Raw genomic sequence first — 15,588 nt, 5'->3', positions numbered from 1 at the left:
AATCTCTTTTAGTAATACAATATTAAAAGTTATATTTTAAGAAACCCATTTTCACTAGGAGAATGAGGGGTATTCCTCATGAACTCCCCCAGCCTCCTGTACATTGTGTTAACTAGATCAATTATTCACGGTTATTTGACCACCAGAGACATTGCTTCTCCATCTATGTATCCAACAGGTTAAACCAAGTGTAACCCTTTCCCATCCCATATACAATTTTTGACCAATCCGGATACGCAGGTATTGTCCTGCGTTATCAATTACTAAAGAGTGCCCCGAAAAACAGAGAGTCTTTTTCTTCCTCCTCTTGTCATTCCTCCAAAGGGTTCTAAGTTTACAGTCTCCTTTTGTGCTGCCCACGGCATCATGGAGTTTAGGTTTAGTCTTGACTTTCCTAAAATCATCCTGGTTTGAGCCCTTGGAAGCAGCAGAATATAAGTATCTCACCTGGAAGACGGTGGTGCTATTGGCTCTTGGCAAGACGCATGTCAGAGCTGGGGGCTCTATCATGCAAGAGGCCATACATAATTTTTCATGAGGATAGAGCGGGGTTGAGAACTTTTCCGCACTTTCTACCAAAGGTGGTTTCTTCATTCCACCTAAACCAACCTGTCACGGACCCACCGGTCGCCTGCTCCGATACGTCAATCTGAGCAGCGCCGGCCGTGACTGGGGTTCACTCAGGACACTCGGGTCCTTTCCTTGAGGTACACTGCCACCAGCCAAAACCTGATTTTAGCGCCTGAAACTGCGCAAGGGGCGGCTTGGCTCGCCCCTGACCACACAATACAAGATAACAATGGTAACGTTTTCCAGCCTTTCGCTTCTGAGGCTAATGAGTCTTAAGAACACAGAACCAGGACTGAGAATATGTATTATTTATTCCTAGAAATACTACAGAGCTTTAGAAAATAGTTACAAGATTTTACAGTGATTTTAAAAGTACACGCGAGTTTTAAATGCAATTTCAGAAATAAAATAAAAAGGGAAAAAAGACAGAACCGTATCTTACAATCCTGAAGTGGGGGGGTTCTCCACAAGAAATCTCTCGTCGCCTACAGCCTGTTTGCTAGACCCCCAGGTAGTGACATTGACTATAGGGAGAAGAGTCTTAGTTATACCTTGCAGACTCCCTCATCCCTCCCACCCTTGGGATTCCACTCTTTCCATGCTGAAGGAGTGTGGAAGGTCCCTGGCAATCTACAGTCTGCTGTTTTCAAAGTGATTGATCCTCTTTCCTTGCATAGCAGACCCACTGATAAGAGATGTTAAGGAAGGGGACAAACTCTAACCTCTTCTTCTGGACCATGGTTTATGAGGGGCTCAGATCTTATCTTACATCCTGACTCCGGAGGAGTCCACAGATGTCACACTGAGGGAATACAGGCCTCAAACTCAAACCAGGGTCACCTACAGTTTACATACAAGACATGTCCTGATTCCAATACTCACAGGAGACATAACTATTACACCAATATCAGACATACATTGACCGGACAGATAATCATAACAGGAGGCATACGTTAATTTGATCGATCACCTGATCTGATCGTTACACCTCCCCCTTTTAAAATGGCGCACAGAGGCGGTGACCCATGTCACCGTCTTATCAGTGCGCTATTAACTACATCACCTGGACGGGTAGCAGTGGTATCTGTGCTGAGACAGACTGCCACTGATTCTGCGGGATCTGTACTAACACTTCACTATACTTGACGTCTGTCATGGCACCACCTGATGCCATAGCCGTGGCTAGGGTGGGCAATGGGCATAGTCCCTGTCCCTCTCGCAGGAGATGGCAAACTAAAAGCACACAGGTGTCCTCGAACCCATAGTCTGTGAGCACACTGATATAGTGGGAGCTGTGTCCATCCCGGCTGATATTGACACAGCCCACCACAGCTGTGCGTCGTACTCCTGGGCACGGATTCTCCCCTGCAGCTGGCAGTTTGGCCTTACTCACTGAGATCAGTACCAGACCATTCCTCCACACCCCAAACAGCCATCCCCCTGAGACTCGTAACTCGGCATGTTTAACTATACCACAGGTGTGGGGCATTCTCCCAGCACTATATACAGACTTAAACATGTCTTCCCAGCACCTCTCCTGAGCTGACTGACCCCCCCTCCCCTTCACTGGGGGGAAGGTCCACTCACTCAACACCTCACACCTCATCCTTTTGTGAGGAGATTCGCCCTCTGTGTCTGTGTGTGTGAATTGTGAAGGGGGGCACGTTTCTGCAAGGGGGAATACCAGCAGGTCATTGTCCCCTGTCTTGGGAACATCCCAGCTCAGCTTTTCTGAGGTTAATATAGCTGAGTTTACCTGTGCTTCGCGGGCCCACCCACCCTTCTGGTTACACACAGCAGCTTCCCTACTAGCCACTGGCTCTATTCCTAAAACAACCCTCTCACTGTACCCCGGGGTATCTTTCCCACTTCCCCGGTATGGGGCAGCCTGTGCAGGGTTGGTTCTCAGTTCTGCGTGGAAAGCCAAGCTTTCCATGGCCGTCCAGGACACCTTCCTGAGCCTGACCTTCCCTCCCAGACCCGCAGGTTCTGTGGCTGGGGTGGTGCCACTGAGGTTCTCAGGAGAGGCATCCGTTATCCAGTGATGCTGGAAAAATGCACTCTCTGGAGGATTCTCAGTGTCTGGAGGGAACCCCTGCTGTGTTCCTGTATCTGTGTTTGTGTGGCTACAGTAAGGAGGGGGGTTTGGGGGGAAAGCTGCAGTAAGGGACACTCTCTCCCTATCTGACAGGTCTACAGTGCACACAGGGCCCACCAGGTCACTTATTATACCTGGTACCACAGTTCCCACAGTAGCGCAAGACATCACATTATCAACAGTAACATCAATATCATAACCTGGGGAGACATCCTGCAATACCTGCAAATTAGCCTGTGCATCTTCCACAACACATGGGGCCCGTCCTGCTGGCTTACAATTGCACCATGGCAACCCCGCTATATCTGGATCCCATTGTCTCTGAGCAGGAATGGGGTTATCTGAGCATGTTGTCACCACTAACTTATTGGCAGGTACATGCTCTGCCTGCAACCAACTCAGATCTGTCCCATTTCTGCAGTTAGCATCCCCTGGCCCGATGTCACAACTAGACATCACTGGAGGAACAGGGTTAACTTCTAGCACAGCAACCTTAATGACATCACCAGCAGCACTCCTACCACTGGTGAGTGAGGGTGTCTCATTCCCAACTAGATTAGGGCATTCATTTAACCCCACAAACTGGCAAGGATTACCCACTATACCTGTCTCTAACTCGCCCTCCACCTCTACCGAAGGTACGGCACTATCACAGATCATCCCAGGGGCTTCACACAAAATAACAACATTGCAATGTTCAGCATGGTTACATACTACCTGAGATGCATCATATGGTTCAGAAGGGTTAGCGACAGATATGTGTGGAGTTAATAAAAGTCCCACATCAGTAGTCCCACACATACTTGTGTGCATACAGTCAGAAAGTCCCATTCCTATTTCCGACATAGTCTCTCCCCTGCATACTTTCACTATGCAGCCAGCCTCTTCCGGCAACAAATCTGGAGCAACGGGTGGGAACATGCTGCTCACATCTTCCAGCAGTTTAAACTGGGCCTTGTGATGTGAGGTCTCCTGAGCAGGTTCCATGACTGCTGTAGTAGGCAGAGGCACCTTGCCCTGGTGGGGCACCCCTGGTGAGAGCAAGCTGCTGACATCCTCAGCTTCTGCTTCTCTCAACCGTTTAAACTGGAACTTTGCTTTCAGAGCTGGTAACAGCAGCTGTTCTAGGCGACGCCACTCCACACCTATCCGGCGGCACTGATCTCCCCAAAATGGGGTATCCAGCTTTCTCCAAGCATCGACCTCCTGCTGCGCAAATTTGTAACATTGTCCCAGTTCTCTCAGCAGCACCCAAGGAGACGCGGATGGACCCCAGAAACGAAATGCTGCACGATACTGGCTGAAGGCATTGCACTCATCGTCCCTGGCCTGGGTGAGCTGCATGATCATCTCCCCACGAGTATGGTTGTGGCAGGAGATACCTTGCAGCTGGCATTCTTCCGTTAGTTCCTCTGTGCTCAGTAGGGTAAACATATCATCATCCTCCACTGGGTCAATATACCCACTGGGCTCTTCTGGTGCTGTAGGGGATTGGTACTCTGCAGTCTCCCTGACTGCCACACATCCTACTGTCTCCCTGGTGCTAGCAGAGATGTCACCTCTCTGAGCATCGGTTGTAGTGTCCAGGGCCAGCTCATTACTCACAACCAAGCTGACACTCACTTGGCTTCCTCTGTCTGCTTCCAAGACAGGGAACTGTGCATGACGCGGTCCGGTGAAATTCGCGTCAGCGGTCATTTGGGACCTCTGTCCCTTGTTAGGCTCCCCATGATTGATAACAGAGTCCACACCATGATCCAACACATTATTTACTTCCGCAGACAGTAAAAGTTCAGTACGAAGCCCATCTCCTGCTAACTCAGTAGCCACGGCAGATAAAGTCTCACGTAAAGGTTCGCCATCATGATGCCCTGTATCATTCTCCACTGGTTCACCAACAGCGATCAGGCCTCTGAGCCTCCCCAGCACCAACTGGTGCTCACGCTCAGCCTGACGCTCTGCAGCCTCAGCCTCTCGTATGGCTTTGCACTCCGCAGCCTCTCTGTCCACAGTGGCTTTGCGCTCCGCAGCCTCTCTGTCGACAATGGCTTGGCAGAACTGCACCAGCTGCAAAGCGAATACGGGGTTCACATTCTTCAATTGCCTGCTAGCAGCTAGAAGGTCGCTCTGCAGTGTAGACTTGCTGGGTCCAGCAGAAGTGTTTGACCCTGGCGCGGAATCGTTTGTACTGTCCAGTGCTGACTGAGCCCCTGGGGTAGGATTGTCCATGGACTGGTTTCCTCCAGCAGCTAGAGTCCGATCGGCATCCACTAGTGCCTGAATCATACGTTTTCTACTCTGGCCAGACCAAGGGATATTCCTCTGCACACACACGACCGCCAGGTCATCTCTCCTCATCTGCTGGTAATCAGCCATCCGGAGTCTCACACTTGTCAAATAAAATGATAGGAAAGAAAAACAAGAGAAGGGAGGGAACAGAAATTGCATCCACTGTGTGACTTTTAAAACTATAGTAAAGCTCTGAGTTCTGATTCTGGTGATGTGGGTATTTCACACAAAATTCTACCCACACTCACTTAAGTTCTTAAAGAGAAAAATGAATTCTCCACCCCACCGCTTGCCGCCAAATGTCACGGACCCACCGGTCGCCTGCTCCGATACGTCAATCTGAGCAGCGCCGGCCGTGACTGGGGTTCACTCAGGACACTCGGGTCCTTTCCTTGAGGTACACTGCCACCAGCCAAAACCTGATTTTAGCGCCTGAAACTGCGCAAGGGGCGGCTTGGCTCGCCCCTGACCACACAATACAAGATAACAATGGTAACGTTTTCCAGCCTTTCGCTTCTGAGGCTAATGAGTCTTAAGAACACAGAACCAGGACTGAGAATATGTATTATTTATTCCTAGAAATACTACAGAGCTTTAGAAAATAGTTACAAGATTTTACAGTGATTTTAAAAGTACACGCGAGTTTTAAATGCAATTTCAGAAATAAAATAAAAAGGGAAAAAAGACAGAACCGTATCTTACAATCCTGAAGTGGGGGGGTTCTCCACAAGAAATCTCTCGTCGCCTACAGCCTGTTTGCTAGACCCCCAGGTAGTGACATTGACTATAGGGAGAAGAGTCTTAGTTATACCTTGCAGACTCCCTCATCCCTCCCACCCTTGGGATTCCACTCTTTCCATGCTGAAGGAGTGTGGAAGGTCCCTGGCAATCTACAGTCTGCTGTTTTCAAAGTGATTGATCCTCTTTCCTTGCATAGCAGACCCACTGATAAGAGATGTTAAGGAAGGGGACAAACTCTAACCTCTTCTTCTGGACCATGGTTTATGAGGGGCTCAGATCTTATCTTACATCCTGACTCCGGAGGAGTCCACAGATGTCACACTGAGGGAATACAGGCCTCAAACTCAAACCAGGGTCACCTACAGTTTACATACAAGACATGTCCTGATTCCAATACTCACAGGAGACATAACTATTACACCAATATCAGACATACATTGACCGGACAGATAATCATAACAGGAGGCATACATTAATTTGATCGATCACCTGATCTGATCGTTACAACCTATTGTGGTTCCTACAAGTGAGGCTCATCCAGAGATCCTGAAATCTCTGGACATGGTTAGATCTCTTCAAGTATATGTCCGGAGGACAGCTCAGGTCCGTAAAATGGATTGCCTTTTTGTGCTGTAGGATGCACAGAAAAAAAGTCACCTGGCTTCAAAACAATCTATTGCCTGCTGGATCTGTGCTACAATAAAGCAGGCCCATGGGGCTGCAAAATTGCCTAAACCGTCTGCGTTGAAGGCTCATTCAGCTAGAGCGGTGGGCACATCCTGGGCAGCTGCTCAGGATGTTTCGCTTTGCAGCTATGCAAGGCCGCTACTTGGTCTGGTCAGCATACATTTGTAAAATTTTACAAATTTGATGCCCTGGCCAAAGAGGATACTATGGGTGAGATTTAATAGGATGAGAGATTCAGAAAGTGAGAGATTTGGTAAGAAATCTCCAGTTTTTTTAAAGCGGCAATCATTTACACAGCAAACCAGTTTTGATTTTGCAGTGTAAATGATTGCCGCTTTAAAAAAAACGGGAGATTTCTTACCAAATCTCTCACTTTCTGAATTTCTCATTCTATTAAATCTCATCCTTAGTTTGGACGGTCGGTACTGCAGCAGTCTCCGCACGTTCCCACCCGTTATGAAAACTTTGGGACATCCCCATCGTATTAAGACCATCCCAGTATCCATGTGGATTATAGAGAAAATAGGATTTTAATTACCTACCGGTAAATCCTTTACTCGTAGTCCATATGGGATACTGGGCGCCCGCCTCAGTGCGGATGTCTTGCTGCATCTGGTTTTCATTGATTGTTGAGTGATGTTGTTAAACCAAGGTTATCATTATTGTGACTTTAATGTTTCCCCAACACTCAAATTTCTTTTTTTTTTTCACAGCAGAGTGTACAGGGTTGTTATTGCTGGGTTTCAATATGTGTAGACCCTGTTCCCAAGAAGGGGAGAGTTATGTATACCACACCCCCACACATACAGGCAACTATGTTGGCACTGTACATTTGAGTCTTAATATTGGAGGTATATGTTTCCAGCGGTTTACCCCTGCAGACTGCTGTCTTGAAGTCTGCCCCGACAGTTTCTGGATAGATGTCCCCGGCAACTCCTGGGGCTCAGGAGCGATATCTCTGTGGCCGCAGCTCCCACCACTTGTCTAACGCCGGGACCCCTCAATCACCAGCTGTCCCTGCTGTCTTTTTGGGTTGGGATCATTTGGTCTACAGCATGTTGGTCGACAAGCATTAGGTCGACACCACTAGGTCGACATGGTTCAAGGTCAACATGGTTTAAGGTCGACATGGGTCTAGGTCGACAGGTCATTAGGTCGACACAAGCATTAGGTCGACAGTCAAAAGGTCAACATGGGGTTTTTCACTGTTTTTTTTTACCCGAATGTCGACACAGTCTAAAGTGCACTGCATCCCCTCGGCACACTATTTTAGGTACTTGTGTAGTTTCATGGCGGCACTTCCCAGTGGATCGTATGCAAATCGCATGCAAAATCAAGTAATCCGTGTCCCTGCTTCGCTGTGCTCACCACGCTTCGGGCTTGGTAGCTCGCTGCGTTCGCCACGCTTTACAAAATCTCCAACCACGCCCCAGTGGATGGTAGGGCATGAAATACCACCTGTCGGCACATGTTGGCACAAAAAACAGTGAAAATCCCCATGTTGACCTCTTTACTGTCGACCTAGACACTGTCGACCTAATGCTTGTGTCGACCTAATGACCTGTTGACCTAAACCATGTTGACCTAGAACCATATCGACATATCCCCATGTCGACCCAATGCTTGTTGACCAACATACTGTAGACCAAATGACTGTATCCCGTCCACTCTCTCCTTCCTGGGGGTAGTGGTGGCAGTCTGGTGCTCCCACGCCTGCCCGACGGAGGCCAGGGATCAGCAAGGCACCACGTCTCCCGGCTCCCGCTCAGCAGCTGACAGGCAGTATAGATGAGCAAAATGGATGGCCTACAGTATGCGGCGTCCAGTTGCTTTCTAGTAAGCTCTCATGCGACCGGAGGTGTATACAGCATAGCAACCAGGGAGCTTCCTCACCACACTCCTTACTCCCGTGCTGCTATGGCCACGTCCCAATAATAATAATCCTGTAACTCACATTCGTTAGTTAGTTAACGATGCCCTCCGTCATCCTGAATGTACAGACGAGGGGCCGCATAGTTAACGAGGGCCTTACTGTAGAATGCAGCATGGCCCATGCTCCCCCGCTGCTCCCGCATCTGGCACTCCCTCCCACCGGCATTGGCAAGTATGAAGGCACTTGCCAATGCCGGCTCTACTCCTGGTCCCCCACACATTGTGTAATGTGTACCTGGCTTTACAGTTTTCACAAAATATGTTGTTTGTCCTGGAGTTTAGGGGAGTTCAAGGGAAATTGTGAATAATGTCATTCATGGAGCATATCGCCTAATCACATTAGAGTAGACTTTATGACTAATAACATATAACACTATCAAATAAAATGTTGTTTGCTTTCTTTTAGGACACCTTACCCAGGGATCTAGACTTACACAAGGCTCTAGACTCAATCATTTTTACATCATACATCTTACCAGTCCTGCATACATCAATCCTTGCACAAGAGGTATGCATTACTATTTTTTTTACCTTAAGAATGTATAAGTTTATATAGCACCGCTGAGTAAAAAGAGCTTTACAACTGTTCATGTACAGGTATCGTATATGTATGCATAATAAAGAAATAATAGCCTGTTGACATGAATATAAATAAAGATAAACAAAATGTCCCTGTTAACAAGGGTACATTTACATTTAGAAATATGGTATAACAAGCTAAAACACAATACAATGTTTGGGTTAAGCCACACCCCTCCCTTCCTGGACCTTCCTCCCTTGGATATGCATATGGTAAAAGTATGTAACTATACCAGGGTTGCCTATCCTCCCGGAATGTTTTGTGAATTTACAGTGCAGCATCAAGCAGGGATGAATGGGGGGGGGGGGGACATTACATACATTGCATTGAGACATTGCATGCGGGGGGGATACATGCCCGCCAAGCTGCACAGCGCCTAGGCAGCCATCAGCGGCGCCACTGGTCGCTGCAGCAGCCAGGTAGGTAACAATATAAGCAGTGACAGTACAGTTATCACACAGGGAACACATACCCGCCGAGCTGCACAGTGCCTAGGCAGCCATCCATGGCTCCACTGGTCGCATCAGCAGCCAGTTAGGTGACAATATGAGCAGGGACAGTATAATGGCACACAGAGAACATATACCCACCAAGCTGCACAGCGCCTAGGCAGCCATCAGCGGCGCCACTGGGTGTTGCCACAGCCAGGTGGGTAACAGTATGGGCAAAGACAACACAGTCACAGCAGATACAGTACGGTTAACACACAGGGGATAAGAGGGTTAAATATGGCTGAGTGCACGGATCATAGGCAGCCATTTGCGGCGCCAACTTCCTGTAGGAGAACCAGCTTGGGGAGCCAGCATGGGCGGTGCTGGCAGGGCAGCCAAGAGAAATCCTGGGCACTGGTACAACAACTTCCTGGGGCCCCCACAGAGGGTGCTCCCCACACACTCCGCCGTCGCAGGCTTCCCCAAGCCGCTGCGGGGTCTGCGGACCTGTTGTTACGCTACTGGTTCCAAGGTGGATGCTTAGTGAATGGCAGTAATTGCATTGACAAATATATAAATATATATATATATATATATATATATATATACTCCTCTCGCACTTAGATACACTATAAAAATTGGAACAATTATAATTCCAGTTGCGGCTGCTTAACCACCAGGTTTCCTGAGGCCTAGGAAACAATACCCACAATATAATTCCCAAATGGTGGTATAGCGCCTAGATTAAAAGTCCATGTATCACACCAAAGTTCAAAAACGTTGGATTTCCAAGAAGGTTCTTTATTCGACTTTTAATAGTTCAAACAATGTCCCAACGAGTTCCGTCTAATATAGACTTCATCAGGGGAAATAGTTCAAATTCTTCCAATGAGGATCCAGACGTGTTAAACCTCGCCCTTAGAAGGCTACAGTAAATCTTCCTGGAGCTGGATCTAACCGCCCTAATTCTTTAAAGGAATCCCCAGGTAGTTTTCCTTGGCGGGGATTATAATTATGTTAAATCAGCCTAAATCTGTGCATTCAAAAATATCCGTGCAATCAATAACATCCTGTGCTTTCAGCGCTGGACCAATTCTTTTAGTGTAGACTTATATAGAATTGTTTTCCAATACTGGTAACCGCAGGTGAGTCCTCCTATATGAGCTCCTTCTCTTGCAGGAAAATCCACCAAGATATGGTAAATGTAGAAATGACATGTCTATTTATATTAGTGATAGTAAGTTTTGTCCATTGGTTGCAGTGTAAATGTGTGTAAAAAATGCAGCATATATTTGTGTGTTTAGTAATGGTCCATTTCAGCTGCAATGGTTCCAATTGAAGCAATGAGAAGCGTGTAATTAATGAGTAATGAGTAAAGGAGTGGATTGTATTGTGTTCAGCTGACATTGGTTGAGGTGCGCCCGTAGTGATTGGGCGTTCCGATTGCCTAGCGCATGACAGAGTGGTGTGCGCAAAGAAATACTTGCTTATGGACACCGCATATTTCTAGCCTTTTGGTTCGCGTGCATTCGGTGTGCTGTCCAGAATGAGTGCACTCCCTCGTGTACGCCCATGTTTACGCCCAGTTTAGCCCACTTTGAAACTACGCCCCTGTGTAGTTCCGAATGACGCCCATAATACGCCCATATTTCCCGAGTGATTGCGGTGCACATTTCTGTACGGTATTAGTGAGAACAAGTACAGAGACCATGCGTGGCACATGCGCATAGCGTTGCCCACGCATGCGCAGACGGCTAAAAAAACGCCATCCGAAAGAGTGCGGGAAAGTACACACAGACCAGAATAAGGCCCCTAGTTATCTTAGTTTTTTATCACTTGCCTAAAGTACACAAGAACATTGAACACCCGCCTGGCCGACCGATAGTATACAATCACTCATATCCAACCTGTCCCAATTTGTAGATAATTTCTTACAGTCCTACGTAAACACACAAAAATCCTATATCAGAGACACCACAGACCTAATCAGGACCTTACAGACAATAGAATGTCATGACTCCTTCTGGTTATGCAACAGCCACATCTTATATACTGGTGCTGAAAAAGGAGACTGGACTCCAGTCCGGCCCGGCGGCGTCTGACGCGGCTTCCGGTTGCATCACTGGTGGGCGTCTGGGTCCGTACCGCATCTGTTGCCCAGCAACAGTTCCAGCATCCGCGTTGTCATGACGGCCGGGGGGCGGATATCTGGGGTGCAGAGAGTGAGAATAACAATGTGAGTGTCCTTTCCTGTGTTATCTGTGTAAAGACTGTTTACCAAACTGGTGTGTTAACCCCTTCCCGACATTTGACGTACATTTACGTCATGGTCCGGATGTACTTCCCGACACATGGCATAAATGTACGTCATGCCATTTAACTGTCACCGCGTCTATAGACGCGGTGACAGAGGGACGATGTCTGCTGTCCCTGACAGCAGACATCTTCCCTCATTGCCCAGGGGGGGCAGCGATGCCCCCGCCCATCCGCGATCGCTGTGATTGGCTGTTCAATGTGAACAGCCAATTACAGCGTTTTCTGTGTACCGGCGAATAACGTTCGCCGGTGACACAGGGATCGGTGGTGATTGGTGCGGTTAAGTACAGCACCAATCACCACAGGGTGTAAGGGTGTCACTGGTGGTCACCCCACCTCACCCCACCTGCCCCCAAAGGCTGTGATTGGTCCGTCGGACCGACGGACCAATCACAGCCATTACACCTCAAATGAGATAACGGAGACAGCCCTGCAGCCGCCATTCCGGTCAGGAACAGCGTGCAGAGCGGTCTCCGTGCCCATCTGTGCCCTATACTGACCTGATCAGCGTTGGTGGTATCCGTACTGCCAGCTACTGGTTGCTTCCTGGTTGCTCTTGCTTCCTGTCTGCTGCAGCAGCGTCATTGTGTCAGAGATTTAAATTGTGTGTTATAATTTTGTATCTGCTGCCCCCCTTTTGTGCTGATTAGTATAAACTAACTGATCAGCACCTTTTTTGGGGTGCAGGATTTTTTTTTTTTTTATATATACCCTGTCAGGTTGCACCCACAGTTGTGTGCCTGCTGCCCCTCACTGCTAATCAGTGTTGCATCACTGATCAGCAGTTTTTTTTTTTTGAGGGTGTTGTGGGGGGGGGGGGGGGTTAAATTTTTTTTTTACACCCACGGTGATTTTGTGGGTGTCCTGTGGCCGCAGAGCGCTGATCAGTGACGTACATCACTGATCAGCATTTTTGGCACAGGGTTGATCTATTTTTTTTTTTTTTTATCAAATTTCTGTTGCCTTTGCCTCATCAGCAGTTTTTTTGGTACTCTTTACCTAGAACGGCGCCCGCGATTAGCATCGCGGGCGTCGGGGGTAAAAAATCGCGGGCATCGCGGGTACATTAAAAACGGGTGCGACGCGATGCCCGCGATTTTCCCATAGGGATCAATGTTAAAAGTCAGATTGGACGCGATTTTAGTGTTAAATGCCTCAATGCCCGAGATTTTTACATAGGAAACAATGTTAAATGGGCCACAGACCCCTAATAGTCCCCTGAAGTCTTAAATGGCCCCCACAATTTTTAACGCCACCCCACGATCAACGTGAACCCGAAGCGTGGCGAGCGCAGCGAGCCCGCGAGGGGCGGCGGTACGCGTCCTCTGACCTTTTCATACCCCCACTATCCACGTCGGCGTGGAGTTGAGAATAGAATAGTGTGGCGAGCGCAGCGAGCCACCGAGCCCGAAGCGTGGCGAGGGGACGCGGATACCTTCACAGTTATACGCGTCCCCTCGCGGGCTTCACAGGTGTCCGTGGCGACGCGGACACCTGTGAAGCCCGCGAGTGGACGCGTTTACCTGTGAAGGTATCCGCGTCCGCTCGCTGCGCTCGCCACACTATTCTATTCTCAACTCCACGCCGACGTGGATAGTGGGGGTATGAAAAGGTAGGCGGACGCGTACCGACGCCCCTCGCGGGCTTGCTGCGCTCGCCACGCTTCGGGTTGACGTTGATCGTGGGGTGCCGTTAAAAATTGTGGGGGCCATTTCAGACTTCAGGGGGACTATTAGGGCTCTGTGGCCCATTTAACATTGTTTCCTATGGAAAAATCGCGGGCATTGAGGCATTGAACACTAAAATCGCGTCCAATCTCACTTTTAACATTGGTCCCTATGGGAAATCGCGGCCATCGCGGGCATCGCATCGCACCCGTTTTTTAGTGCATTCGATGGTCGCGATGGGCGCCGTTCTAGGTAAAGAGTAAGTTTTTTTTGTTTTTTTTTGGAGACTGCTGTGGTTTTTTTTTTTAAATTGTTTTTACACCCACGGTGCTTTTGTGGGTGTCCTGTGGCCGCTGAGCGCTGATCAGTGACGTACATCACTGATCAGCATTTTTGGCACAGGGCTGATCTGATTTTTTTTTTTTGATCAAATTTCTGTTGCCTTTGCCTCATCAGCAGTTTTTTGTTATTTTATTTTTTTGGAGACTGCTGTGGGTTTTTTTTTTATTGTTTTTACACCCACGGTGCTTTTGTGGGTGTCCTGTGCCCGCTGAGCGCTGATCAGTGATAGACATTACTGACCAACATCTGTGCTCAATTTTTGGCGCAGGAGCTTTTTTTTTTTTCTTTTAACTTAAACGTGTTAAAGCACTACATACACACTACATACCCCCCGTGTTGAAATAAAGTTTGTACCCCCCCCCCACACTATACACTACACTTAAAAATAATAAAAATGTCCCAATCATCGCAAAGACTGTTTTCAGCGGAGGAGGCATATGCCCTTCTTGCCTCTGACACTGACACAGCCAGTGAAGTAAGCGATGAATTGGCATTTGTCTTAAGCTCCTCTTCCTCCTCTAGTGATGAGGGACCCCCTCAAAGACGCCCCCGTAGAGCAGCTGAGACCCCCCCCCCCCCCCAATGATTGATCTTGTATGGACCCCACCACCAGACAATTTTGAGCCCCAGGTTCCTGAGTTTTTGGCCAACCCAGGAATCCAATTTGATAGTACAGGCCTCAAAGAAATTGACTTTTTCAAAGTCTTTTTCTCTGATGATTTTATAAATTTAATGGTGGACCAAAGTAATTTATATGCCCAGCAGTTTATTGCCCAAAACCCCACGTCATCATTTGCTAGGTGGACCCCTGTAAATGCAGTAGAGATGATGTGTTACATATGGGCATAGTTAAAAAGCCAGAAATTAGGCAATATTGGAGTACAGATGTTCTGTACAGCACCCCACTTCATCGTATGGCCATGACCCGGACTCGTTTTGAGACGATCCTTAAATTTTTGCATTACAACGATAATGCACAGTGCCCACCCAGAGATGATCCCACCTTTGACCGGCTATTCAAAGTCAGGCCGGTCATTGATCATTTCAGCGCCAAATTTGCTGAGATGTACATCCCCCAAAAATTCATTTGTGTAGACGAGTCACTTATACATTTTAAAGGAAGGGTTAAATTCCGCCAGTACCTTCCCAATAAGAGGGCAAGGTATGGCATAAAAATGTATAAGCTGTGCGAAAGTACCTCAGGGTACACCCACAGGTTTAGGGTATATGAAGGGAAGGACACAACAATTGAACCGCCAGAATGCCCCCCCTCCCTCGTAGGTGTTAGTGGAAAGATTGTCTGGGATTTAGTGCACCCCTTCCTGGATAAGGGTTATCACCTCTATGTGGATAACTTTTACACCAGCATCCCCCTGTTTAAGGCCCTTGGTTCAAGAGGTACAGCAGCTTGCGGTACTGTGCGCAAGAACCAAAGAGGCCTCCCAAAAACGCACGTTGCCCAATTACTGAGAAAGGGTGAAAGCAGGGGAATATGCACCGAAAATATGTTGTTGGTCAAATATAAGGACAAGAGGGATGTCCTTATACTGACAACAATTCACGGAGACAGTACCACCTCCGTCCCTGTACGAGGTACCAGTACCCACACCTCAAAACCTATTTGTATCCTTGATTACAATAAGTACATGGGCATAGTGGATCTTCCAGATCAGGTACTGAAGCCGTACAGTGCCCTGCGGAAAACAAAAATCTGGTATAAGTAGCTGCCCGTTTATATAATCCAGATGGCACTGTATAACGCTCACGTACTATTCCGTTCTACCAGCCAGACGGGGACATTTATGCACTTTCAAGAGGAAGTCATAAAGGGCCTAATATTTGGGAACCAGCAGGCAGAGGGCCCCAGTACTTCTAGTACTGGCCCCAGTACTTCAAGTACTGGCCCCCGTATTGTATCAGGGCAGCATTTTCCTA

The 15,588-nt window shown here is 48.0% G+C and overlaps 1 protein-coding gene across 3 annotated transcripts in view; it reads left to right on the top strand.

Moving 5' to 3' along the window:
- LOC146042070 (uncharacterized) overlaps positions 1–15,588 on the top strand; it is a 378,004-nt gene that overhangs the window by 247,243 nt on the left and 115,173 nt on the right. For all 3 annotated transcript variants that reach the window (XM_083162079.1, XM_083162014.1, XM_083162143.1), the window contains exon 13: positions 8,724–8,825. In XM_083162079.1, the coding sequence (XP_083018205.1) occupies positions 8,724–8,825 (102 nt within the window). The remainder of the gene's footprint in view (positions 1–8,723; positions 8,826–15,588) is intronic.

This window comes from Crinia signifera, chromosome 1 (genome assembly GCF_055691185.1).
Source record: "Crinia signifera chromosome 1, ASM5569118v1, whole genome shotgun sequence".
Taxonomy (NCBI): domain Eukaryota; kingdom Metazoa; phylum Chordata; class Amphibia; order Anura; family Myobatrachidae; genus Crinia; species Crinia signifera.
Note: the sequence above shows the minus strand (reverse complement) of the source record. Positions and strands in the feature narration are given on the sequence as shown.